General features: G+C 47.5%; 1 protein-coding gene across 3 annotated transcripts in view; it reads left to right on the forward strand.

Moving 5' to 3' along the window:
• The window catches only part of EXOC3L1 (exocyst complex component 3 like 1), a 270,326-nt gene that overhangs the window by 130,254 nt on the left and 114,237 nt on the right, over nt 1-25,835 (forward strand). For all 3 annotated transcript variants that reach the window (XM_069653979.1, XM_069653995.1, XM_069653987.1), the window contains exons 3-5: nt 7,753-7,972; nt 9,166-9,844; nt 24,224-24,341. In XM_069653979.1, coding sequence (XP_069510080.1) covers nt 7,753-7,972; nt 9,166-9,844; nt 24,224-24,341 — 1,017 coding nt within the window. The remainder of the gene's footprint in view (nt 1-7,752; nt 7,973-9,165; nt 9,845-24,223; nt 24,342-25,835) is intronic.

Here is a 25,835-nt window from a genome sequence, read left to right on the forward strand (position 1 = left end):
CTATAAGAGCTGTGCAGACGAAGTAATGGAGCGTAGAATTAAATTCACTCACCAGTCACCATTCATGGTGAGTCAAGTCAAGTGCTACCGTGTATAACCATCACTTAAACACACGGCACTAAGCACAACACCCCTGATAACTAGACTTCTCTAGCTTATCCCCTGGACCACTGCTGGAACACGGGTGGGCATCAGCTGGACACCGGAGCACTGTACGCTGCCCCCACTCCAGCACCGCGATAGGGCTCAGCACTGCAACTGCGTTGCCACGGCCACAACCTCACGGCCTAACAGCCTCACGAGCCTCACAAAACCACCCAGGCTCAGCTCTGGGGGCAGAGGACTCTGTTTCTCCGCTGCACCTCCTCGCTCCGCTCTCTGACCTCGCACCACAATGATCACAACGATGTACAAGCTCAGGAATGCACCTCTGGACAGCGAGGAAACATGTCAAGCCGCACCTCTAGCACAAAACGAACCGAACTGAGGCCGCTTCCAGCACTGCTCCTCAAGCCTAGAAGTGTGCTAATGACCCCTGTAATGACCACAAACCACTTTCTTCACCTTTTAGGCAAGGACTGACTGGACCATATAGAAATGCAGGTAGGGGGTTACTTTCCTTACCTGATGCCAAACTCAGTGAATCCCCTGCACCTGATGCTGACTAGGAGAATATCTGAGCAGGGAGAATGCTCAAGTGGCCACAGCTACATTCACCGGAGGGCAACTGGGTCAGGGGCAAGATGGAGACAGGTGTATGGTGGCAGGGCAAGATGCGTGTGAGAGGGCGCAAAGGGCAGGCAAAGGGAGGTCTGGTTTTTTTTGGGTGGAAGGTGTGCATTGGCAAGGAAACCCAATGTGGGGGCTGCGACAGGGTGCAGAGAGTATGCAGGAACATCTTATAACATCTTTACTGTCCCCTTTTTCTCTATGTTGGTGCATGAAAATATCGGGTTCACTAATTTTGCAGATGATACCCAATGTATCATTCCCCTTACGGGAGACCACACACAAGATGAGGAGCGCATAAACAAAGTCTACACCTGTATCGAAAATTGGATGGTGCAAAATGGACTGGCGCTTAACAGAACTAAAAAGGAGCTCATAGTTGTGGGATCCCCTAATCAGATCTTAAAACTTGACCCCAGGTATAGCAAAATTCAGCTTGGCGAAGTCAAACTAGACACACTTAAAAAAGTTAAGTCGTTAGGGGTGTTTCTTGATCAAAACCTCTCTATGAATGCTCACGTGGGAAGTGTTGTATCAGGGGCAGCTTACTATCTTAAACTCTTCACTCACCTTAGACCTATGATTTCTCAGGCCAACGCCGAAACACTGGCGAGAGCCATAGTAAGCGTAAAAAGCGCTAAGTGTTCTCCTCGTGTTCTCAGGTCTCAGGATACTAATATGCTCTTAATCCCTAAAAGTAAATCTTTGAAAGTCGAAAGGGGTGCATTTGCCACAGCAGCCCCTATTGCCTGGAATCGCCTTCCCCTGAACCTTAGATTGGAACCGACTCTTGAGGCCTTCAAAAGAAAGTTAAAAACATGGCTCTTTGAATAAAGCCCAGTTGATTCCTCGGTTCTCTCCCCTAGCTCTTTCTGCGCTTATATGTTTCTTGTTGTCTAGTCTCGTCCGCGCCATCATGCCCACGGGTTCATTGCTGTGCAGTACAAATGCAATAAAGTAAAGTAAAGGAGGTTAAATGCCCACTGGTACAAAAATAACAAGAGACTGCGATCACGGTGAGGGGATGAAGGGGAGGTATGGAGGCCCCCCATTAAAGGTGGAAGGAGAAGAGCGCATGGAGAGGGAACATGTTTGCAGTAGTGGCAGGGCGAATGAATCAGAGAAATAGAATCGCCCTTGCATGAGAAGGCCCCCACTCGGCAAACGCGAATCAGTGGAATGGATTCTCACAGCGGGGGAGGGGGAAGGGGATTGGTGATCATAAGGGTCCGGCTAAGCGCATAGAACAGCTGGTAGACATGGGGCACCTTCAGGCAATTCACTGTCAGTGTCTACCACAGATATACCAACCTTTCAAAGACAGACATCTGTTGGGAAATACACGGTTTTCTCCAGAAGAAGCTAGCAAGCCTTTACTTCTTGGGAGAAGATGAAGGCTAAATGGCAACTGTGGTCTCGCGTGACTTGAGTTCTAATCATTCCTCTGATACATTGCATAATCCCGGGAAAACACTTTACTTCCCCACGAGTCACTGTTCTCTAATCTTGGGAGATCCTAGAAACAGGCAAAGTGAAACTGTATGAACGTAAGAAACGTACCACAGAGCAGGACCCACGTCGTGTGCTTCACTCAGGTGCATGCAGGGCATATCTCCACAAGCCTTGTTTGTTTTTCATAGTGCATATATTAAGCAACCTAATTCTGTCTGCTGATGCTGGCACCTTACTGAAGAAGTACAACCTTCCCAATTTCTATGCTCAGCTCTCCCACTTGAAGCAGAATGTATGATTCTGGACAAAACCCTTTAGTAGCCTGCACCGTATTTCCCTTATCTGTCGAAGGATAGCACGGGGCAACGTGTCCTTCTTGCAAGCAAGACAATGCAGTGCAACACAGGTTCGAATGCCGACCCCGCCCTTAGAAACCGCTCGCTGGTATTAAGCGCGTTATACAAGAACAATTATAATTATAATTGAGGGCCTTCAGAAGCAAGTTGGATGCTGTTTGCTAGCGACAAATCATGACCTATATTTAGAGAATGAGGGTGTTTTTTAAACTCACTCCCTTTCTGAACTCCTATAGGTTTGGGGTCTTGTGAGTTCTTCAGGCCACCATTACGGGGGTACTGCCCCGATTTAAGTCTATTGTGTAGCACTCTCACCTTCCTTATGGACAGCACTGCAGGGGAAACGTGTTCCTTCTTGCATTTGTGCTTTATATTAATTAATGTTTCCGATACTTGCGGTCATAGATGCATTGGTGGCAAAAGGTACGCTATTTTTATTGTTTTGGGTGCACCATTCCGTTTTTACCGTGCGGGAGCCATTTTACCACCACAGTGGCCAAAAAGGATACGCTTGTGTTGTTTAAGCCATGTCTTTTTGGCTCGCTGGGCCTCATTATACCCTGGCGGTACGGTAACAACGGTGCCGGTAAGCTACCGGCACTGTCGCTACCGCACCACAATTCTACAAGTCCTGCTCGCAGGTGCCCATCTGCCTGCCAGGTCAGACCTGGCAGGCGGACCGGCACTCGCGAGCAGAACATGATGGTAACACCGGTACCGTTATTAACTGTACCGGTGCTACCGCCCCCCCCATTCCGATTGAGCCCTACGGGGCGGGATGGGGAGTCCCTTATTACCGGCACCCGCAAATGGGCTATTACCGGGTCCGGCAAACCTGGCATGACCCGGTAATTGCCCATTCGCGGGTGCCGGAAAAAATGCAACTCCGGTGGCAGCCGTGCCTTTTTTACAGGCACGGCTACCGCCAGGGTTATAATGAGGCCCAGTCTTTGTTGACTGTGGTCCTCTCAGGCAGGAGTGGATAATGCCCATACATGGTCATGCACTTTAAGGGCTCTGGCCAGAGCTGAAGAAATAGCCTTTAACTGGTTTGGACTGGTCAGGGAGTCCGAAACACCCTAATCAACATCCAAACCAGGGTGTGGTCATGACTGTGGGAGGGGTGGCTCTGCATGTATGGATAGACACACAGAGTTTGAATGTTTCAGGTCCTCTAATAGGTGGCTGCAGTGATGTATGGTTGGTACTGCGTATACTTCATCTAGAAGCATGGTTCACTACAACTATTCTACTTGTCATCTCCCCACACCCTTCAATGAGAATACCTGGATATGCAGCTTCTTCGTACCTGTTTATTCTACGTCACAGTCGTTCCTTACCTTATGTCCTACAGAATGGCAAAGTCCTGGGGAAGAAGCTGGGGAGCCATGGTGTCAGTACAATGAAATCGGGTTAAGAGGTTCCCTTGTCACAAACCAAGGGATCGTGGAAGGGCCCAAGACTCACATACGGGTTTTACAAAAGTCTTTCATTTGGTCCAAAACGTAGGGTGACTTGTAGTCATGTCAATTCCCTCTAAGAGTGTGGGGGTTCAGGGATAACCAACCACAGGTGATTGGAATGTTCACAAAGTCCAGAGAGGGGCTCTTTATATGATCATAGCCTTAGATTCAACATGTCTCAACTTATTTTGGGCCATGGTTAGGGTAAACCATCCCCAAAGGTATCATGCACAGTCCTTCAGAGTTTTCAGGGTTGCAGTGTTCTTGAAACCCAACATGGGTGTTCCTAGCATATAGAGGCCCTTCCGCAGGGGGGTTACTTGGCTTTCCCTTGACAGATGATTTCTTCTTCGTTTGTCCTGGTTCGATTTGAAGGCGGCAGTCATTATGAGCTCCTCAGTCAAGGGCAATGCAGTTGGATGAGTTATCTGCTGCTGATCGAATCCGTTTCAGAATCTGGGTATGACTTTTCTCTTCTGAGCTCCAGTCCTCAATGAGCTGACAGGGTTCTGGTTTCCATGACTTGTTTACCTCAGCAATTGCCTCTCTCTCTCTTGGCTCAGATTATCTACGAGTGTCTTAGGTTTAGTCTCAATAAGGATCCTGTCTATGACCCTTACTTTCTACTCACAATGAGGAGATCCCTCTATCGTTTCTGTGGTAGATTGTTGCGCTCTGACCAAGAAACAAGGCTATGGCATCCAGAAAGCCTGGCAGTATTCAACTTGCGTCTGATTTGTTTCAGGTTATCTTCCCTAGTTTGGTTTCACAAACGCGCTCTGTTTAATTTCTAAAGTAGATTTGTTGGTCCCACCAGTTTGAAAAGTAGGCCTCCCAACAAATCAGTGGCTACTCTCACTTCTCCTTCTAAGTTGTGCATGGGTCTACCAGCCTACCTGCCCAGGTCTACAAGGCTCTCAACTAGTTCTGCTTCCCCGACTGTTCTATGGATCGGCTCCACTGGTTTAGCCTCATAACTCTAAGATACTTTCCCAGTTATTGGCCCTTGCGGACTTAGCAAATTCTCGTGACTTTCACTGAACTTCTCTGTCCTCCTCCACCACTTTTCTCGGTCTTCAACCCTTCTTCAATGGCTTCCTCCTTCCTTCTTCTCTTGCTCTCCTCTAGCCTCCTTCTCAGGCTCCTCTGCCCCATCTCCAACACCTTGTTTCTGTCCAGCTTCCTCCTCTCTCCTGGTATTTCCTTCTTTCTTTCCCTTCACTTTCCTCCTTCCTCCACTCTCCTCAGGACTCTGTGCTGCTGTCTTGGCTCTAGACGCCCACACCCTTGCATAACGCCTGCGTCCTTTTATATTTATGTCCTGTTCTTTATTGGGACTCTACGTAATGCAATGGAGTCACCTGAGACTGCTTGTTGACCTTGCCGTGGGACGGGATGAGAGGTGCATGTTCTACCCCATCCCATTGTTGATTGCCAGTCTGCAGCTCTGCGGGCAGAGAGTTTAAAAGTGGGGTCTACCATCTTGCAGCCTTGTGGCCCTGTGGTGGCATCCCTCGGATTCTGCATGACTCCTCTGCACTGGCAGTAGTGCTGATTGTCTTCTCTGGATGTTTGTCACTGTTCGTTTGCTGTTTCAGCCGCCACGAGGAACATGTAAGCTTGCTGTCATGATGCAGAAAATGATCTGTGTTCATGTCCCTCCTCTCTCTCCAAGGTCAGTTGCTGAATCGTGACTTCCATCTGCGGATACCCTTCACCCGAGCCAGTCTGATCTGTTTAAGTCTGTCTCACACCTAAGAGTGAAAGGGCTATTAGTGTACCTGAAAGCAAGGCTGGGGAAGAAGACATGAAGGAATCCCCATATCCCTCCTTTGGGGTGCCAAAACTTACAAGGTGCAACAGTCCCCCTCTTGAAGGAGAGAAGAAGAGAAAGGAAAACCTAGGCTGCAAGGTGGTATCTTCATTTTCAAACAAGTTAGGGACGAGATTGGAAAGACCGATCGCAAAGAAGGAGAACTTGAATTTACTATAACAAGCAGGAAAGCCAAGGAGCACCTGGAATCCCTATTACTGGAAGGAAATGAGGACCTGGAAAATCTATGCCAGGAATAAAAGGAGCACTGTCTCCTTCAGGCGACCATGCTGGGAAAGATACAAAACAGACCATAAACTCTGCTGGTCATGGTCGCTCTCTCTCCTCCATGAAGTGTAGATACAGTTCCAGCTTTTCTCCAATGCTTAGGGATTGCCAAGTGGGTGAGGGCATCTCCCCACGCCTCTCAGATGTGTTCAAGAGGGACCTATAATCTTCTTGCATCACCGGGGTACAAATCTTTCCTCTCCTCACCACTCTGCTCCTTCTCAGCTTCAGGCTTGTTCTTGGTCCCAACAATGGACACAGCCTATAAAGATTGAGGCTTTCCAGTAACCCCGACCTTGGCCCAAGTGTTTCCTCTTATTTGTTCTTGTGTTGGCTCGCAACCCACCCACTAGCGTGCATGTCTCCTGCTACCACCTTCTGATCTTGATCTCCAGCCACCTCCTCCTGATGTTCACCAACCACCCTCTGCTCCTCACCAACAACCACCTCTTCGTGTTAACTAACCACATCCATTTTCCCGGCTTGACTTATCCATATGTTTTGGACTGCAACTCCCATCAGCCCTGCCCAGTCTAGTCAGCGGTGAAGACTCATGGGAGTTGTAGTCCAACCTACCCCATGCCTTAAAAGGACAGTGTCTGCGATTGTTTTCATGTTGATTAAATGGTCCTCTTGAACCTATGGACTTCCTTACACCAACCCCAGGTGATTTAATTTAGCGATCCAAATGGTGGGGACGAAGTGGCGTTATTGGGGGAATCATCCCCATACCTCATATGGGAAAATCACCCGCTAGCTCGAGCAGGTGCTCCGTCCCCTTGGTCACACCCCTACATGTCCCCATGGTCAGTGTTCAGTCAGGGGTCTTCAACAACGATCATTTTTTGCAATAATTCCCACTTTGTATTGAGTGCATTCCCCCCCCCCCTTTTTTTTTTTACTGTTTTCTTGGTTTCTTCGTTTAGCTCTTTTGCATTTTTGTTTTTCTCCTTACACCCCTTCCTGTTTGTTCCTTATGTTATGTTTTCTTTTATTCTTGTAGTCCTTTTTCATAATTTGCTATTCCCAAGGGAAACGCCCCACTGATGCATCCCGATCCCCTAGCCTCATATTATTAGCTAGGGATATTGTTCAAGATGTACTTCCACATGGTACTGGCGGGAAAACACCTACTAAATCTAGTTACTGATTCTGCTATTTAACTTTTCTCATTCACTTAGATCTTCAATTCTTCCTTCCAGAATTCTATTTTTTTTTAACAGTTTATAAAAAAAAACATACTAAGTATCTTAAACAGTCAGGAACAGAATGCAACAACAGAACAGAAGATACATCTTGGTAATAGAAAGTGAGAAATCGCGGGGGGAAAATCCCACCGAGTTAACCCCGATTTCTCCCAGAATTCTATGTTCCAGGGTGATAGCAACCCATGTTTGTGTCTGTATGGTCAATAATCTTTCTCCACATGTGCTACAAATCCTGTGGAATTTCATAATGGGAATGCCACCTCTTAATTCTCCACTTCCTCTGCTATATTTCTTTTCAGCTAATGTTGTCTCTATAGTGCTAGAAGTGTGGCATTGCGCTGTAGGGGCACGAGGGAAGCATGGATATGTGTGGGTGCATGGATTGGGGAGCTGGGAAAGGCTACCTCACACCAGTGTTCCTTATTATGTGATGTCTTCCATAGTCTGTGGTCCAGTCCTATTTGGAGGGCGTTGGCATGGGAGTGAAACAACTACAATTGGCCCTGGAAGATGTGCGGAGTGCGCGCCAGTCCCTCACTGAGGTGCGACAGGGTTGGGACCCCAAGGATGAATGCCTCTGCAGACTAGAGTCGCTGCGAGATCTGGTATCTGAGCATGCCCAGCTGAGTGCCGTGATTTCTAAACTACCGCACGTCTTCTCATGTGAGTAGGAGCCTCTATCCTTTAATGCGCCCCTCGCTCCCTCAATCTTTCGAAATCACGCTTCCTTTTGTACCCATCACTCTCCAAATCTTCCGCTCACATACTGTTTGTCTCAGCGTCTGTGCTCCTTGTTACTTTCCTCTACCTTTCCCGATTTTTCTGAAGCTCACATTCTCTAGCTGTCTACCTTGTGATCTTTCTCTCCATCTGGGCATCTTCACCGCAGTCTTCTTCTCGATACCTGTGTTTCCAGGTATGCCCTGTTTTGTTTGGTGCCACTCAAAATGTATTTCCCAGGTAAGACGACATTAATGGGAGACCAGTCTCTAGGATTCGAACCTTTGTTGTTCTGCGTTGTTTTGCTTCCAAGACAAACGCGCTGCAACTCAGCTATCCTCCCGGTATTGAAGAACACTCAACCCTGATCTTGATCACCTGCTATTGACCTTGGTTTCTTTATGTCAGACAATGGTGGAATTTCCAGTTTGTAGGAGTACTTCTCATCAAAGGTCCTATTCGTGAATGACTCCCTAAGAATATTTGGCAACACTCAACAAGCATTTCCCTGATGGGAGTATGTATCTTTCTACAAATTCTGGCAGCAAATCCAGCACATGTTGACATCCCTACTTCGATTTTGCACCTTCCTTATGACATTGTAAGTTTATTTCTTCCTATTCATTTCCTACTAACCTTAACTGTTGATTGCTGTTATTTTGCTTCCCTCTAACCTGCTCTCCGTGATCTTTCTCTGTTTTCCTCTACCATTATCCCGCCCTCCTCTGTCTTTTCCCCCTTTACTCCTCTGTCAAAGTCCATCTGCATCACTTCCTTTCTAACATCCACAACGGATGTATACAAATTGACCTTTTCACAATTGATCGCAGGACAATTGACCTTTTCACAATTGATCATGAAATGAAGGTCAATTAGGACATATATGCGGGGAAAACCCTCCACTCAATCCAAAACCCCCCGCAACCCCTTACCCAATCCCATTATATTATTTATTACCCCAAACCCACCCGACACATATATATAAAAAGTAAAATAAAGGTAAAGGTCAATTGTGTAGAAGGTCAATTAGGACCACTATTATTAGGTCAATTAGGACAAAAGGTCAATTGTAAAAGGCCAATTTGGCTAATACCTCCACATCATGTTGATTTTCATGGCCTCTGCTCTTTCCACAGTGCCAGAAGCTGTAGCAGAGACTCAACATCTCATTGATGGCCGCCACCTCCTGGAGTCTCACACCAGGCTCATGGAACTGGAATGTTGGCGTGATGACATCCTCCGACAGATCCACCGTGCCAGCACCGGCCCCCTCAGCCCCCAGGACCAAGAGGCTGTGCTCTCTTATTTTGCGGGTGTGCAGGAGCTGAGCGAGGAGCTGGCCCAGGAACTGTGGGATGTAGTGGTGTGTGGGACAACACTAGTACGGAAGGACCCCACGCTCTTTGTCTCTGCTGTACGCATCATTGAAAGGGAGGAGCAAATAGACAGTACTTTACTGGAGAGCAGCAGCCCTCACCGATTCCTGCCACCTGGGCGGCCCAAAGCATGGCGACAGGCCTTCTTTCGGGTAATCCAGGAATCTATAGAAGCACGTTTTAGGGCTACCCAGCTGGACATCAGGAGCCACGGCCTGGCGAGACACCTGGCGGCTTTACAGAACAACATTCTGGATGAGCTGAATGTGGTGAGACACTTGATGGCACAGTGCTGCCCTCCACACTACCACATAGTCCAGGAATGCGTGGCTATGTATCACAAGAGTGTGGTGGCCCACCTGCAGAATATACTTACTTGGGAGCTGGAGAAGAGCGAGACATTTGCTCTGCTGAACTGGACGCTGAATGTGTACCCCAGGTCAGTGATTTAAGTAAAGGGATTCGAAATACTCCTACAATTAACCGTGCATATGTATCCAACCCTCCCATTACCCCCTCTGCCATCAAGCTAGGGGGAATATATATAGAGCATTATTTTAAGAGGGTACTGAGAAACACTTAACAACACTTATCTCCAGTTCCCTGACCCTCCAACAAACAGTATGCATGCGTATTCTGGTTAAGGATTGTCTCAAAAATAATTCATGCATTTCTACCCCAAGAAAATGAGCGTAGAAGTTAGGGTAATGAATAGAGCCTCTCTGCTCCACACACAAACAGTAAGGCAGCAATCCCAAACTCCTCCCCCAATAGCAGAATTACAACCGCCCAGGCAGATGTTAGCAGGGGAGAGGTAGACACAACCACCCAAAAAAGGATGATGAATGGGAGCTACAGGACCATTGCTTCCAGGGCAAAAGGGGAGTGTCTTCTAACTGCCCCACCTCTATCCCCTTAAATAACATAATAATTGCTTCGCGAAGAGTAGCATGAACATGTGAGGGTTGGGAATAGACATTCAGTCTTTTGCTCATGCAAGATTAGGTAATGATTGTATACCTCAAGGCCAGTGATAGGAGCAGTAGTCACCCATGTCCCCAGCCAGATACTGGACCCTGTGTGTGGCATGAAGTGTCTGAAAACATACATGGAAAAGAAAAGGTGATCAGTCACTGCTAGCAGTGGAAAGGTAAAGTTCTCCTATACAAATAGTGAATGTGTACCCCAAGACAGTGCTAGGAGGGGATGTTACCCCCAGGTATTCTCCCCCACTATCACTAAATGTGACACCCATGTAGCCAGACCCTATAGTTCCCTCGAGCCAGCAGAAGAATGTAAGGCAGTGGGTGCCCCTCTAAGCATCCGCAGGATTGAATGATGAATGTTTACTCCAGGCTGGTGTGAGCATGGGTGAGCAGAAAACAGACAGGCTCCGTGGATGAGGAATGTGTGCGCACCGCAGGGCAGTGGGAGAGTCTCATACACTAGCTCGTGCGCATGTGTGTGTGTACGCTCTCATTTGTCAGAGGAATAGGGTTATTCACCCGTGTGTGTGACGAGGGGTATAGCAATAACCACATACATCTGTCGCTTTAAAGTGAAAAGCCCCTGACTATAAAGGACGTCCGCAATACAACATTCGAAGTAATGAAGATTAGAACAGCACTAGGGACAAGGTTCAGGCATTATAAGAACTCTGACCCCTTAAGGAGAAATACACCTCCAGCCACCAGCAAGAGGGAATGATAAGGCTGGAAGAAAAGGACCAAGTACAGGCACGAGGTTCATACATTGCACCCTCCTAGAAGGAGACCCCCGATCCTATTCAGCATAGTATCTGTGACAGTAGGTGATGTCCTCACTACTTTCCTAGGGAAAACCTCCCCTCATCGGGCCAGGGTGAGGCAGCCGCTACCTGATCCTCGCCCTGGGGGCGGCTATAGGAGGGAGGATTACATGAGGGGAGACGACCCTCATGCGAGTGGGGTAGATTCGCCAGATGAGACATCCCCACTCAACTTCATTTCCTTTTCCTCCCTCTTCGCTTATGACCAAGACTCCTCTTTCCTCTGATATTCCTATATACTTTCTCCAACCTTCCCCTTCCTCATCTCTAAATTGGCACGAGGAAGAAGACGACCTGCCCTCGTGAAAATTACCTTGTAAGTACTGGCATGAGGGGGAAATAGCGAGGAATGAAGATTACCTCCAGGAACCACTCTAAGCATTCTAGTGGTTGCTGGTTTCCTATTGCTTCCCTCCCAGTAGAAACATAGGAAGGAAACCAGGAAGTGTGGTTCAGTCACACCCTGCAGGACTCTGGAGCCAGGAGGATATGCTGCTGCTGATGATGGAGAGGCTGTTCTGAGCCAGAAACCAGGAGGACCCCAGAAGGACCAACAGGGGTCCTTACCTACTTCGAGCTCAAGGAAAGACTGCACCATCACCCAGCTAAGAAGGGAACCTGGGGGCCTGAATCTGCTGCTACTGTGCAGACCCCGGAAAGGTCAGTCCTTCCAACAAGGAGCCTGGAGGAAAGAATCTGACCTGTTGTAGAATAGGAGCAGTATTACCAGTTGCCTCCAAAGAAGCTCCAGGAAAGACTGAACAGCCGCCCAACCCAGAAGGCAAGCTGGGGCCCTGGGTCCACTGCAGGAGGCAGACCCGGGGAGTGTCAGTCCTTCCACAGAGGAATTGCGTGGAAGTATCTGACCATGAACACCCAAGATAAGCAGTGGTGTGGTCCCTTAGTGTCCTGCAGTCGGCAGGACACCCACAAGGCAGAGACTGGCTGGGCCACGTGCAAGTTTGCTGCTTCCCACCGCAGAGACGGAAGGATACATCAGCCGACGCCCAAGGCCATTGCACCAAGAAGAGAAGCCAGGTGGAGTACCGCCAACTATGGTCTGGGACCCACCATTACACAGGAGAAGCCTGGGAGCAAGAGAAGCCAAGCGGAGACCTGCCCCCAAGGGCCTGGGACCCACCAATACCCAGGGGAAGCCTGGGAGGAAGAGAAGCCAGGCAGAGCACTGCAATCAATGATCTGGGGGGACCCACCATTACACAGGGGAAGCCTGGGAGCAAGAGAAGCCAGGCAGAGCACTGCAATCAAGGATCTGGGGGAGCCACCATTACACAGGGGAAGCCTGGGAGCAAGAGAAGCCAGTCAGAGTACTGTCGCCAAGGGTCTGGGACCCACCATTACCCAGGGGAAGCCTAGGACCAAGGAAGTCAGGGTGGAAGGCCACCACCTGCCTGGGGAAGACCAGGACAGATACAATTAAGGACCCACAACTATCCCAGGAAGGCCTGGGCAACCAGAATTGAACACACTGATAAAGAGAAACACCAACCCAGTAGAGAGTGATCTGGAAGCTAGAAAGAGAGAGAATGGTGCAGAGGAACACACTAGGGGAAGAGAGACCCCACTGTGTGTGTGAACAGACAAGCAGGAATACATCCCCTTGTGGAGCTGTTGCTGAAATACACAAAGGGGAAGGGATCACCCTGGGTGTCCACAAGGTAACATTCTTTGTTTTTGCCAAGTTTTCTTTCCAACTGCAGTAAAACCTTCTTGGGGAAGGGAAAAACCTAGACTCCTACAAAACTGTATAACTGTGCTAAACATTCTTTTGAACTATCTGTAAACATTATTGGGGAAGGGAAGACCCCGTAGGAATATACCAGCCAGTTGAACTATAACATATTGTGGGAATTATTTTTTATCTTAAACTTTTATTGGTTTTGAAGAAACATAACAGAAAAGTTTTGATTCAACAACACCCACAGGATAACATAATAATCAGTAACATAATGGGTAAAAGAGGGTCTCAATGGGTGCCAGCGCAGTATCATAAAGGTCCAGGATAACGGCAAAAGCAGAATGCAATTTTCCCTCAGCCCTCCCCCAACCACTTCCCCCATACCTTCAGGAATTTTGAGGGGCAGCCCCTCGCCTTATAAACCCTTCCCTCAAGGGACAAACATCGTCCCACAACAGCAGTCCGTTGGCTTAGTGTTAGGCGCTCTGCGGAGCCCCACTGTGTTGCAATAACCTTCTTGGCCAACCCCATTGTTACAGGCAAAAATATTTTCTCATATTTTGTAAATCCTACTTCTCCCCAGATCCCTAACAGCGTTAACGTCTGGTCGAGAGACACTTGAGCGCCCATTACTGTGGATAATCTGCGTATACACTTCACCCAGAAAACGTGGATTTGTGTGCAGTCCCACAGCATGTGGTAAAAGGTGCCCCCCTCTCTCCCACCTCTCAGACATACATCATTCCTTGCAATGCCCCACTGAGGCAGTGCTGTTCAAGAATAATACACCTGATGGAGTATCTTATATTGTGTCAACCAAAGTCTGGCTGCTATCTGTTAGGATTGGCCTTCCTTCCTGCTTGTATGAGGTGTGCTTGGACCGCCCGATGTCATCTGTGGAATGTATGCTGTGAGTTTGGAATGGTGAGTGTGGAATGTTTGTGGATGAGTGGGTTCCAGCAAAGGCAGTTGAGATGTTAGCCTGGGTGGTGGGAGCCAGTGGGCTGTTGTCCTGATTTCCTCTTATCTCCTAATGGACCTGTTGACAACCGATGAACTATGTAATGGAATAAACTTACTGAAGAATCTATCAGCGTATCCAGGGTATCCTTTTTTTTAAGAACCCAATGACAGAGAGGCAGTCATAACAAGTGGCAACGAGGTATGGTCTTCAGGAGGACCCTGGAGAGTGCAACAAGTGAGCAGGTACCTGTCTTGTGTTTTGAGAGAGGAGAGAGGAGACACTGCTGCGGGGGGTGCAGCCAAGAGGAACTATAGTGACTGCTGGATCAGAGGGAGGGCCCGCTCCCCCCCATTGTCTGTGTAGTGCCCACCACCGAGGGCTGTGTGAGGCAGCCTGGCCCAAGGGACCCCTGGGCAGAAGCTAGAGTGACAAAAGAGGCTGTCCAGGAGTATAGGAAGAGTATAGGAGAAGAGAAGAGAGAATGAGCTGCCTGTGTCCAGGCAGGAACAAAAAAGGCTGCCTGGAGAAAAAAGAGTGGCACCCAGGGCTGAGAAAGTGTTGGTGCCCTGGTGGGCAAGGAGAAGCACCCAGGGCTGAGAAAGTGTTGGTGCCCTGGTAGGCATCCAGGGCTGAGGAAGGGTGGATACCCAGGTATGGGGGGCCGTTGGACTTGGCACCAGTGCTCTTATAGGGGTGCTTCAACGTAATGTGGTCTTCCTTCTTGTATGTTGGTGTATGTTTGTTTGCTGTAAAGGAAGGAGGTGTTAGGTTGGTCTTCCTTCCTGTGTGTGTGAGGTGTGCTTGGACTGATGCCATCTGTGGAATGTATGCTGTGAGCGTGGAATGGTGAGGATGGAATGTTTGTGGTTGGAGATGTTCCAGGCCAGGCAGTTGAAATGCTAGCCTGGGTGGTGGGAGCCAGTGGACTCTTGTCCTGATTGCTCTTAATCTCCTTATGATCCTGTTTACAACTGATGGTCTATGTAACAGGAATAAATCTACTGAAGACTCCTTCACCATGACTGTGTATCCTTTTATCAATTTAATGACTGAAAGGCAGTCATAACAATATCCCTACCTCCCTTGGAAATATGAGATCCTCACCCCATTCTGCTGGTTCCAGAGGCCCAACATCCCACTCCCATCTATCATTCAGGCGGGTCAGTTCCTTAGGGCTGAGCGTGGTTATCAATTGGTACAGCGTGGCGGTTACCATGGAAGGGATATCTTTGGGGAGAAGTTTAGCCTCAGGGGTGTCCACTTCAGGATCTCCTGCAGGGAGGGCAACTGGTCTCCCATGGCGTGAGCCAATTGCACATACCTATACTGTTTCCTACCCGGCAAGCTGTACTTTCCCTGTCACGTTCCGAACTGGCAGAGTCTGCCTTCATGTATCACATCTACTAGGGCAAGTCTCCCTTTTGCTTCCCAGCTACCGAAGTGCCCCATCTCAAGCAATTCAGGCAGGTGTGCGTTATGCCAGATGGGCTGCCCCGTCCAATGTCCTGGTGTGCGTCTGCCCATATCTGACACGTGTGCCGTATCATCTTCGGAAGGGCCCTTCCTTCTCCTCCAACCCCATATAGTACTTGTCTAGGTGGCCTCCCCTTCATCCATCCCAGCTCAATCACAATGTGGGGGAGACTCGGATCCCTGTGTAGCCAGTCATTCACTGTCCCTAGTTGAGCAGCCCAATAGTACCTTTGGAGATTGGGCAGGTCTATTCCCCATCCTATACCGAGCTCTGCATTATCTTCATGGCCACCCGGCGCTGCTTCCCTCCCAACAGTAACCCTTGTAGGGATCCCTTAATGGTAGTAAAAACTTTCCTGGGAACTGGGAGTTAGGCGTTTTCCAACACATAGAGAAACTTGGGAAGAGTCAACATTTTGAAGAGAGCCACCTTGCCCAGTTAGGTAAATGGGAGAGATTGCCAGTGCGTTGTGTCTAGCGTGAATTTGTCCACTACAGGGGAGAGGTTGAGCCTGAGGAAATCTGAGAGGCAGGGACCCAGGTAAATACCCAAATATTTGAAACCCGAGACCACAACCATGTACTGGCAGTTCTGCAGGATCGCATCCTCACCACCCTGCAACGCAAAAAGGACTGACTTTTGCCCATTTATTTTAAGCCCACTAAAGCCTTGGTATTCTGTTAGTATACCATGCACGACCGGACACGAAACTGAGGGGTCACTCATATAAATCAAGAGATCCCCTGTGTAGAGTGAGATCCTGTTACCGCCCACCCCGGGACATTTGAATCCCGCACTCTCCGGGCTTGCTTTGAGTTCGATCGGAAGAGGCTCTATAGCCAGTGTGAACAACAAAGGGGAAAGGGGGCACCCCTGCTGCATTCCCCGTCCAAGGGGAAAGGTATAATAGGAGATACCATTTACTCTAATCGATGCTTTAGGAGAATTGTAAAGCAAACAGACCCAGGACAAGAAGTTCTCCCCGAACCCCATGCGGTGTGCATCCCAACTCACAGAGTCAAATGCCTTTAAAAAGTCTATTGCAGGAAGAGCCATTATCTCAGCGGCCTGACTTATGGCGAATTGTACCCTACGGAGGTTCATGCATGTGGATCTAGAAGGCATGAACATGTATTGGTCCGGGTGAGTCAGGGAACCAATTACCATTGCATTCCCTGTTGATTCAATGATATTGGCCTGTAAGAGGCACATTTCTAAAGTGGCTGGCCTGGTTTCGGGAGATACCCATTCCTCATACATTGCACAAAGAGACCATGTAACAGTCTACACTTCCACTGAGAAGCGGGTGGGTCCCAGAGTTTTACCCGTCTGATGCTGCGTGAGTGCTGTGGAAATCTCTTCTTCAGAGATATCTGCCTCCATACACAATGCCTACTGTGCAGTAAGATGTGGCAGAGCCACCAAGTCAAGCATGCCTGTCCCCTCTGTCAAGGGCCTTTCTGGACTATATAATGCCTTGTAGAAATTGGGCAAACGCCCCCACGATGTCTGCAATGTCTGCCCTTTTTGAACTTTTATTGGAACAAGGTTGGGAACTTTCTGTTTGTTAACATTGGAACTGTCGGCTAAAGAAGACAAAAACCCTAAGCACCTTCTTTTTCTTCTTTTAAGTATCAGGGACAGAGTTAGGTTAGACGAGATGGTGGACTTTTATGTTGGACTTCTGACCATCCTTAGTTTTAGTTTTCAGGTAGGGCAAAATCTCTTAGTGGTTAGGGACAGCCAGGCCTTCCCCAACCCTTTTCCCTTTCATTGTACCCTGAATAAAAGTTTTTAGCCCAATCAAATAGGCCACCTGTGTCTCATCTCTCTCCTTCTGCACCCTTACATGTCACACTCGCTATGTCTTGGTTACACCACAGTGTTAGATCTGGGGTGATGGCGAACACAGAATATACTGTTATAGTAAAGCCTTACAGGCTTTGTGTTGCCTTGGAGTCATGTGGAGAGAGAGTTATTCATGCCACTGCGCTATCTGCGGCACTCTCTTCAAGGAGATCGTGGAGAAGCTCCCTCGTTACCCTCGTTACCTTCTACCTGGCAGAGACTAGGGGCAGTTATGACACCACCTCATACCTCAGGTAGGGTTTGAGCATATTGACATGGAACACTTGTGGTGGTTCTTTTGGGATTCACATGTCAATCACATAGTTGACCTCCCTTTGCTGTCTGATGACAGTATATGGTCCAATCCACTTGCTGTTGTGGGCTCCATGATCAGGACTTAATTGTCCTTCCTGGAAACTAGTCTGAGAGATGTTTTGGTCATACCAATGCTTGACCAATGCCTGACATTTCCTCAGATTGTCCTTTCTCTTTAAGATCATGTGCCATTTTCCTACTGAGACCAAGCGCATAGACCACCACATCTTTGATTGGACATGTGGGAGTATCTCCCCAACCTTTGTGGACTAAGCTAAAGAGGAGTTCCAATGTGCTGTGGCACACTCTTTCTTGTGGTGCCTCCCTGAAGGTAATCAGTAGGCGTGGGAGGAGGAAAATGCCTTTCATCCTCAATAGCTGCTCACAGGTATCCATCATACTCTTTCAAATATTGTTGAGCCTTTCTACTAACCTATTGATTTGCAGCTGGTAGGCAGTGTAGAAAGTACAGGTTACTCAACACTCTGTCCACATAGTTTTCATGTAGGAATACATGAATTTTTGTTTTTTAATTTATTAATAAAAATCATAAGGAAAGTAATGCATTTTTGGCACAAAAACGTGTACAAAATGTACCATTGTTTATAAAGCTGTGGACATTGGTCTTCTACCTTAGGGTGATAGAATGTGACTAGAAGACTAGATGTTTCAGGAGAAGGTGGAAACATAAACCAGAGATGAAGGCAGGATAGAATGACATAGGAAACGGATGGTGAAGGAAGTGTTGAATTAAGGATGGTGGGGTGACTGAAAAAGTGCTCTACGGTGGTCTGTGAAGGGTAGGGAGAGAGGAAAGCAGGGTGATGCCGTAATGCAGAGTGCTACGAAACAGGTTCTTCAGAAAGAAGGAGGCCTTTGAGTTTGGATTTAAATAGTGGTAGAGTTGGAGTAGTACAGAGAGAGAGGAAGAGCATTCCCAAGTAGGTGAGCAAGGAGAGAGAGAGGAATCGAGAGGGAGTACAGAGGGTTTAAGTGGTGGTAGGGGGGTGAGTCGCGGATGATCAAAATGAGCGAGTAGGGAGTGAAATGAGCAGATAGGTAGGGTGGGGCGAGTGCATGGATAGTTTGAAAGATCATGAGAAGTTTATACTTAGCTCTTTGTTTTATAGATAGCCAGCCAATTTGGCGACGGGCAGAGGAGGCAGAGGAAAAGCGAGAAAGATTAAAAAGTGTGCAAACTGCAAAGTTGAAAACTTTATCCAGAGCTGAAAGGGAAGGCCATAGAGGTGACTGGCACAGTCGTCAGATCTAGAAAGGACTAAGGAGGTGATGAGCTGTTTAGCTTTACTGAAAGGAAGATGAGATGATCACATATTTTTCTGATATTGAGGAGGTTCAGCCTGGCTGCGCTGGCAGATCCGGAGATGAAGAGAGAGAAGTTGTGTCAATGGTTGACGATGACACCAAGGTTACCAGTGGAAGCAGAGTAAGGAAGGTAGTCAGGAGAGAAGAGAGGACGAGTGTGAAAAGTTGAAAAGTAGTGACCTTCAGACTTAGTGGAGTTGAGCACGAGCGAGTGAGACATCATCCAATGTTTGATGGCGCAGAGGCAGTGTGACATTTTTTACAACAGCTTGTCAGATAGGGAGTGAAAGGAGAAGAAGATCTGAGTGTTAGTTAATAGGAAAATTCATAAGGGGAGGACAGGGTGCCAAGAGCTGAAATATAGAAAGTGAAGAGAAGTGGGCCAAGAACAGACCTTTGGGGAGCTCCAACAGTAAGGAGTGAGTGGGGAGCTTAAGCTGTTTCAAAACACCTCAAAGTGTCTGGGGACAAGGTATGATGCAAACCAAGTGAGGGCCTTATGTCTGATGCCAAGGAGAGATAATGTAGCAAGAAGGTCAGAATGGTCAACAGTATCGAAGGCAGCAGAGTGGTCAAAAGAAGAAGAATAGATGGCTCCCTTGCTAAAAACGACTTCCTTGAGGGAAACCTACTCAGGAAAAGATCCTGATGAGGTCTTTAGCTCTGCTGCTCCTGCAGTGACAGTACTCATTGGCACTGCCTCTGCGAACCTGGTTGCATGGTTGACATTACCAAAATGAACAAGTTGCCTGGGGAGGTTGGAGGGTCACTGGGACAAAGAATATCAATTGCTACTTTCTCAAACAGAGTCCCTACCACTAGAAATGACTGCAGTCGTCCTTTCAACTTTGACAGACAGTTGGAAAGTGATGCAAGGCCTGCAGCATGCTCTTACATGGGCTGGTAGAAATGAAGAGAGAGCCTCTCCAGGGTTTGCTTCACTCCCAGGGGTCCTCTCAATGTCAACGTCTGAGCCACAGTAGAGTAAGGGAGGAACCAACAGCTTCTTGCAGGCCCCAGGCTCATCGTCCATGTGCTCTTTGTAAAGGAGCATGCCTCCCTAATGGATCTTGTGTTTTCCTGGGTTACCACTTTAGACTGGGAGGGAACCGCTGTTGCAGTCCTTTGAGAGAGGGACGCTCCCCCGGCCCCCTCTGAAACTCTTCCCTTTCAGTGTTGCCTTGTGCAATCAGTCCTTGCAGTTCAGGAGAGCCCCGTAGGCCAAAGACCACTGCCACTTCAGGGTCCAACGTTTCCTATTCTTCTGACTCAGGCAAGGATGGGGTCTCTGTATCAGGAGGCAGAAAGCATGTGCATCTGCTTCAGACAGGAAAGTCACAGGAGCCTCATTGTTTCTCCCCAGAATGGTGTCTCTGTAGGAAGGATTCAATAGGCAGAACGCATGTGCATCTGACTTCTGCTTGTGGGTTGTGTGACCCTTACACTACAGAAGCACAAATGCTTCAGAGCAAGGCTGCAATTTTGGTTTGTGAACAGGTGACAAAAGATGCTGTGAGTTGTAAAGTTCTACAACTATATCACCAAAGGGAGGTACGAGTTTTCCTTTCTTCCAGACCCAATGCTAGCCCAGGGGCAGGATACCCAACCTAATTTCGATGACAAAAGGTGAGTAGAATGGAATGAGGAGACAAAGGAACTTGTTCCCAATGTTTTGATACGGAGGACAGGCACACTGGTGTTTACTTAACCCCTTGACTCTGATTTTCCCAGATGACTTAGTGGATCATAATATGGGGTTTGCTGGGGGCCCGATCCTCCGCTGTTTGTGCCAGTGAGAGGTGCCCAGGAGTTGCAGGTTACGGGATTATTCTAGTTGAATGGAAAAGCAAGATGCAATCCTTTTCAGGGAACAAATGCAGAATCCACCAATGCAGACCTCTTAGGGCACTTCACAGGAAAGCTGAAATTCAGGGAGAAGGCTACTAGTGGCACAAGCTGGTGACCACCGAAGTCCCAGACTTGAATGTGGAACGGCGATGCTTCAAAGCGAGGTAGCCCACGAGAGAGCAGGTCAGTCCACCAGGCCGTCGAGGGACACTGCTAAAGGCTCTGAAGGGCTGGATCCTCGAGAAGGCATAGAGACTAGTTGGTTCCACTAGTCCAATGGCTGAAGCATTGCTCAGGGTCTTCGGGGATCAGGCAGAGGAGCAGGCCTCCATCGGGCTGACTACAGGAAGGGATGCTGGGCCAGTTCAGGAGTCATCTTGAGATCTTCAGCAGACTGCTCTTCCTCAAGGGATTCCTGACTCCAATGATGATCTGAATAAATGGCTGCAGATGCAAACTTCCAGTGCGAAGCAAGTCTAAACCCACCAACGTTAAGGATCTGCACCATTCAAACAGCCAGTAGTTGTCGAATCTGGGACAAGTACTGCTTTCATGTTTGTTCCTCACCCAGACGTTCAGGCGCCAAGGATGTGGACTAGAACTAGACAGTTCCAACCTCCTTCGGCAGCCACACACAAAGAAAGGCTCAATAGCCCGATAAAGCAGCAGCTCTTCCGGGCAGGGCATGACCTTATAAGGACTTTCCTGACCTGAGAGGGCCGGAAAAAGGCCGAACTACACAATAGCTAAAGAACAAGGCCATTTTAGGACACTAGCCAAGTTGCCATACGAGGTAAACAAGAATGTGCACAACGAAAAGAATGTAAAAACTGTAAAAATGTATCTGCTGCTACCAGCTTCTCTTTAAACACGAATGAAAGCAACCAAAAATCCTATGTGTAAAAAGGTAGGGTGATGCAAAGGCATGACACTGCACTGGAAGGTGCTGTGTGCAATGTTAAAAAGTAGAAGAAATTAAAAGGGAAACATAGTTTCCTCTTACTGATAGTCTGAAGGACTGATCAGTTTCCCCATAACAATAAGCTGGAGGGAACTGCAGCTGAATTCTTTACTTCCCTTCAAAAGGTCAGGGCAGGATAAAATCAGAGCAACAAGAATGGGGTTCCATATGAAACTGTGGAGGGAAAGTTGCAAAATGAAAAATCTTTCCTAACATGCAGCAACACAGCAACCAGCCATGGTTGAGAATTGGAAATGGGGAACACTGAGGGGTTTGTTACTAACTCTGTTGGGTTTGAACTAATAAAAAAGGAATGTACAGATGTAATATCTAGAACTACTTTTGAAGATTTTAAAAATAGCTCTCCACCCGGACCTTTACCATAAGATTACACATCCCCATTAAAGACTGTGCGCCAGCCCAAATCAAGCGCATGTCACTGATGTATGATTACAGTACGCATACATGCATCCTGTTCCTTCCTTTGCTGGATGTAATGCCAAATAACCAGAGTTCACTGCCCTTCATATGGAGCTTACCTGCTCAGATGGTCCTGACTGATCCTGTTGGATCTTCTGCTGTTACAGAAAGATAAGAAAGAATGAGCCAGTTCATCTGTGTCCTATCGGTCGATCACTCCCAGTGGAACTCAGTCTCCAGACAGCAAGTGTGGCCATTAATCTTAGCACTTGCCAGGCCGGTCTCCCAGAGCACTAAAGATGAAGGAGTGAAGAGCATCCTGGCAGACCATCGGGTAGCCTGAGCTCCTACATGTGATGAAGCTAAAGTTTCATGTTGTGAACAGACCGCCCGTCCCACATTTAGGTTGTGCTGTTTGCCTGCATTACATCTACTCTCACACTGGCGAGATGCTACCTGTACATGTTTTCAGACAAAGGAAGTCTATCGCAAAGGACCCTCTGCTGGGTTGGTCTTGTCAAGCACAACATGTCTTTCTCCATCATTCACGCATTTGTAACAAAGTTCCCCAAAACTCGAGCTTCAGCCGTCTCCACAGAGATCATATTTTTGCACGCCTCATACAAGGTCTCCCAGTTGTATTGTCTAACCTTGGGTGGGATCGTCATCTCCAGCAGGACCTAGTTTTACCTTCTAATTGTAGCGGTTTGTTGTCCTTGGCACCAGCAGGGGAACGTATCCAGTGATAATGTTGCCGTGAAAATGGCTGCCAGGTGCCAACATTTCCCTACAAATTCACCCTCCAGACAATCAAACACTTTCCCCAAATATTCTGGGATTGGAGGTCATAATGTATAATTATACCCCTCCTAGAATATTTTGGGAAAGAAGTTTAAGGGTCAGGAAAAGAAAGTTGCCTACCTGGCGACTTTTTCACGGCGACATTATCAAATGAAACCCAGGGTTTATAGTCATTCCATCGACAGTCATTTTTTTTTATGGGGGATCCCCCAACCCCTCTTTTTTTAACCTCAAACCCCATTTTTATTAAACTAAACCCTTTTTTTTAGATGCTTTTTTTAGATGGTATGGCTGGTGATGCTTTAGTTGTCGATGCAATGACCGGATAGCGGAACCCAGGAGAAATCTGCTGCGCTGCCCTTTCCTTGGGGGAGATGAAGTGAGTATCGCACACATAGAGTTTGACAACATGAGTTCAGCAGCATTTATGGACAAAGAGGGTGTATGTGCCTCGACTACGTGATGGTGGCACCTTTAAGGAAAGATTGAAGGGTTTTGTTCAAGGGTAAGAGGGAGTGGAAGGTGGGAGAAGAACTCACATGGTCATCAGACTCTGGGGAGCAAACAGGACCATATCATTTTATAAAGCCAATAGATAGATAGATGTTCAGATCGGAGAAAACATATATATAGATGTGTCCTGAGTTGTTTTGCAGGCATCCACTCCCTGAATAATCTGTGTCAACTGTCTACCCTACTAAGGGGTGTCCACCATGTTCCCCACAGTTGGGTGTCGTTGGGGCACAGCTGTTGGCTTAAAATATGCCAAACGAGGCCTGCTCGCAAGATCACAAATCACTTTGGTGATGGTGGATGGCCAGTGTCAAAAGGAGAATTGGTGAAAGCAGCAGTGTTGCCAGAGCTGCAAAGTGATGGACGCAGGATTCACACAATGAGGATGACCATCTTGGGCTGTGGCACGGGGACCACAGCAGATGGGCACTGAGTGAAGGTAAAGGGGGAAAAGGTATTTCAGTAGCCAGCACCTTGCAGGGTTAACAGCATCATGTCCCCTTTGTTGGAACCACACTGTTGATACTGGAGCTCCTGGTGTTCGATCAGGATACTACTGTACTGAAATGGATGGTGTCCAAAAGGATGAAATCAAAGGCCAGACCTTAGGAGAGAGCTGCATCCAAGTATATTTTCTCATGGTTCAATTAAATGGGGCTTTTTCCATAGAGGGGGATTCGTATATGTGGCTGATAGCATGGAGGCGCGTTTGTTTAATGTGTTGATGCAGTTTTCTCCTAATAGATCTCTTGCAATGGGGATGACTGAATCTCGGATACTTTCAAACTGTCCTGTTGGATCTGTTTTTTCTGACCTGCTTTTCTGCTGGATTCTTCATGCAGCGAGGAGATGATGGGTCACCCTGATCTTCGCCCTGATGTGGACCTTGCTCTTCTCGGCCCCCTTCTAGCCCCAGAAGTAACAGAGCAGCTGCAAAGGAAATATGTCCACCAAGTTAAGGTGAGCCTGGAAAAGTGGGACAACCGAGCTGTTGTGGGATGGTTTTTAAAAAAACTGAGAAACAAAGGGCAAGCCATCAGGGCCTATTATTTTGAAAGGAGACACAGTCGCTCTGGTACGAAATATAGCCACGATTTTAATTATGCTTACAACAATTTCAGTATTTACTTTGATCTGGTCCAATATCCACTGAGAACCTAACAGTCCAAAGTCACAACATAGTAAGTAAGCAAGCGAGACCCTGACAAACGAGGCTCTTGTGCTGACAACACTTCTCGTAGACTTCACAGTGATGTCATAGGAAATCGAAGTGCTAGAAGCAGTACCTTTAGACAAAAGCGGTCAACGTGCTTTAAAGTTGGTGCTTCATTTCCTGTGCATGCTATCCAGTAATAGGCTATACTGTTGGGCTGAGCATTGGTTTAAGAGACGATGCCATTTATTTTTTAGTGCTTTAAAGTTGGTGCTTTATTATTTGATCATAATGTCCAATAGAAAGATATCTTTTTGGTTTGTGTCCAAATGCTGTAATGTTAGGAAAGATTTTCTTTTTGCTGTTTTTCTCCAATTGAAGTCTATGGGACACCCACAGATTTACTTTCCTGTGGAAACTGATCAGCCCCTAAGACTATCAGTGCAATAACTCTTCACTTGCTTTACCATACACACAGTTACTGAAAGTGTTGCTTAAGATTATGCTAATTATTGCTTAACTGTCTCAAGGGTAAAGTGTGGGGTTCTGGTCAGAACCCTGCGATGGTGGATGTACGTATGTAGTTGGTAGTAGTTGTGTAATAATACTTACTGAGGTTTTCATTGCCTAGGGTGTATCTTAAAGGCCTAATAAATAATTGTATATTTGTATACTTCTCTGTCTAACTGGAGGTATTGGAGTGCTCTATGCGTGTCTCATTGCAGCGCTAGACCACTCACACTCCTGAGTATAATCCTTGCTGCTCTGCTAACTACCTTTATTGGGTTTGGCTAGACTTCAATGTCTTTTCTGTTCACCATAATAGGTTGGCCACCCAAAATCCGCCGCAGTGTAGAATTTGGAAATCCATCTTAACACAGACCATTGAACTGGTGGAACTATGGACATTTTCGTTCTTGATTAAGTTTTGACCAGAGAAGGGCCTCTTTTGAGTTTGGTGAAGACAGAAAGGGACAGAGAAAGTCCAGCGGAAGGAATTGGGTTGAAATATGTCCAATACGGTCCACAAACAATAGGACTCACCATCCCAAGCAAGAATCTGGCTACAGGAATCCTCCCTACATGCATAGATCTTCAGGAGCTTGTGTTCCGTGTGTAGCTAAAGACCATGTGATGGGGGACCCAAGAGTGAAGGGTTAGGTTTTAGAGGTCCACTCTGTGAATCTGGCTTTCCCTTATGAGTTAGATATACACACAGGGGCATCCTTCACTTCTGATTCCTTGCCCCAGAGGTGTTGCAGCAGACGTTACTCTAGTGTTCATGGGGTCCTGGGAACAGA

This window comes from Ambystoma mexicanum, chromosome 1p (assembly GCF_040938575.1).
Source record: "Ambystoma mexicanum isolate Mex_15411 chromosome 1p, UKY_AmexF1_1, whole genome shotgun sequence".
In the NCBI taxonomy this organism is placed as follows: Eukaryota; Metazoa; Chordata; class Amphibia; order Caudata; family Ambystomatidae; genus Ambystoma; species Ambystoma mexicanum.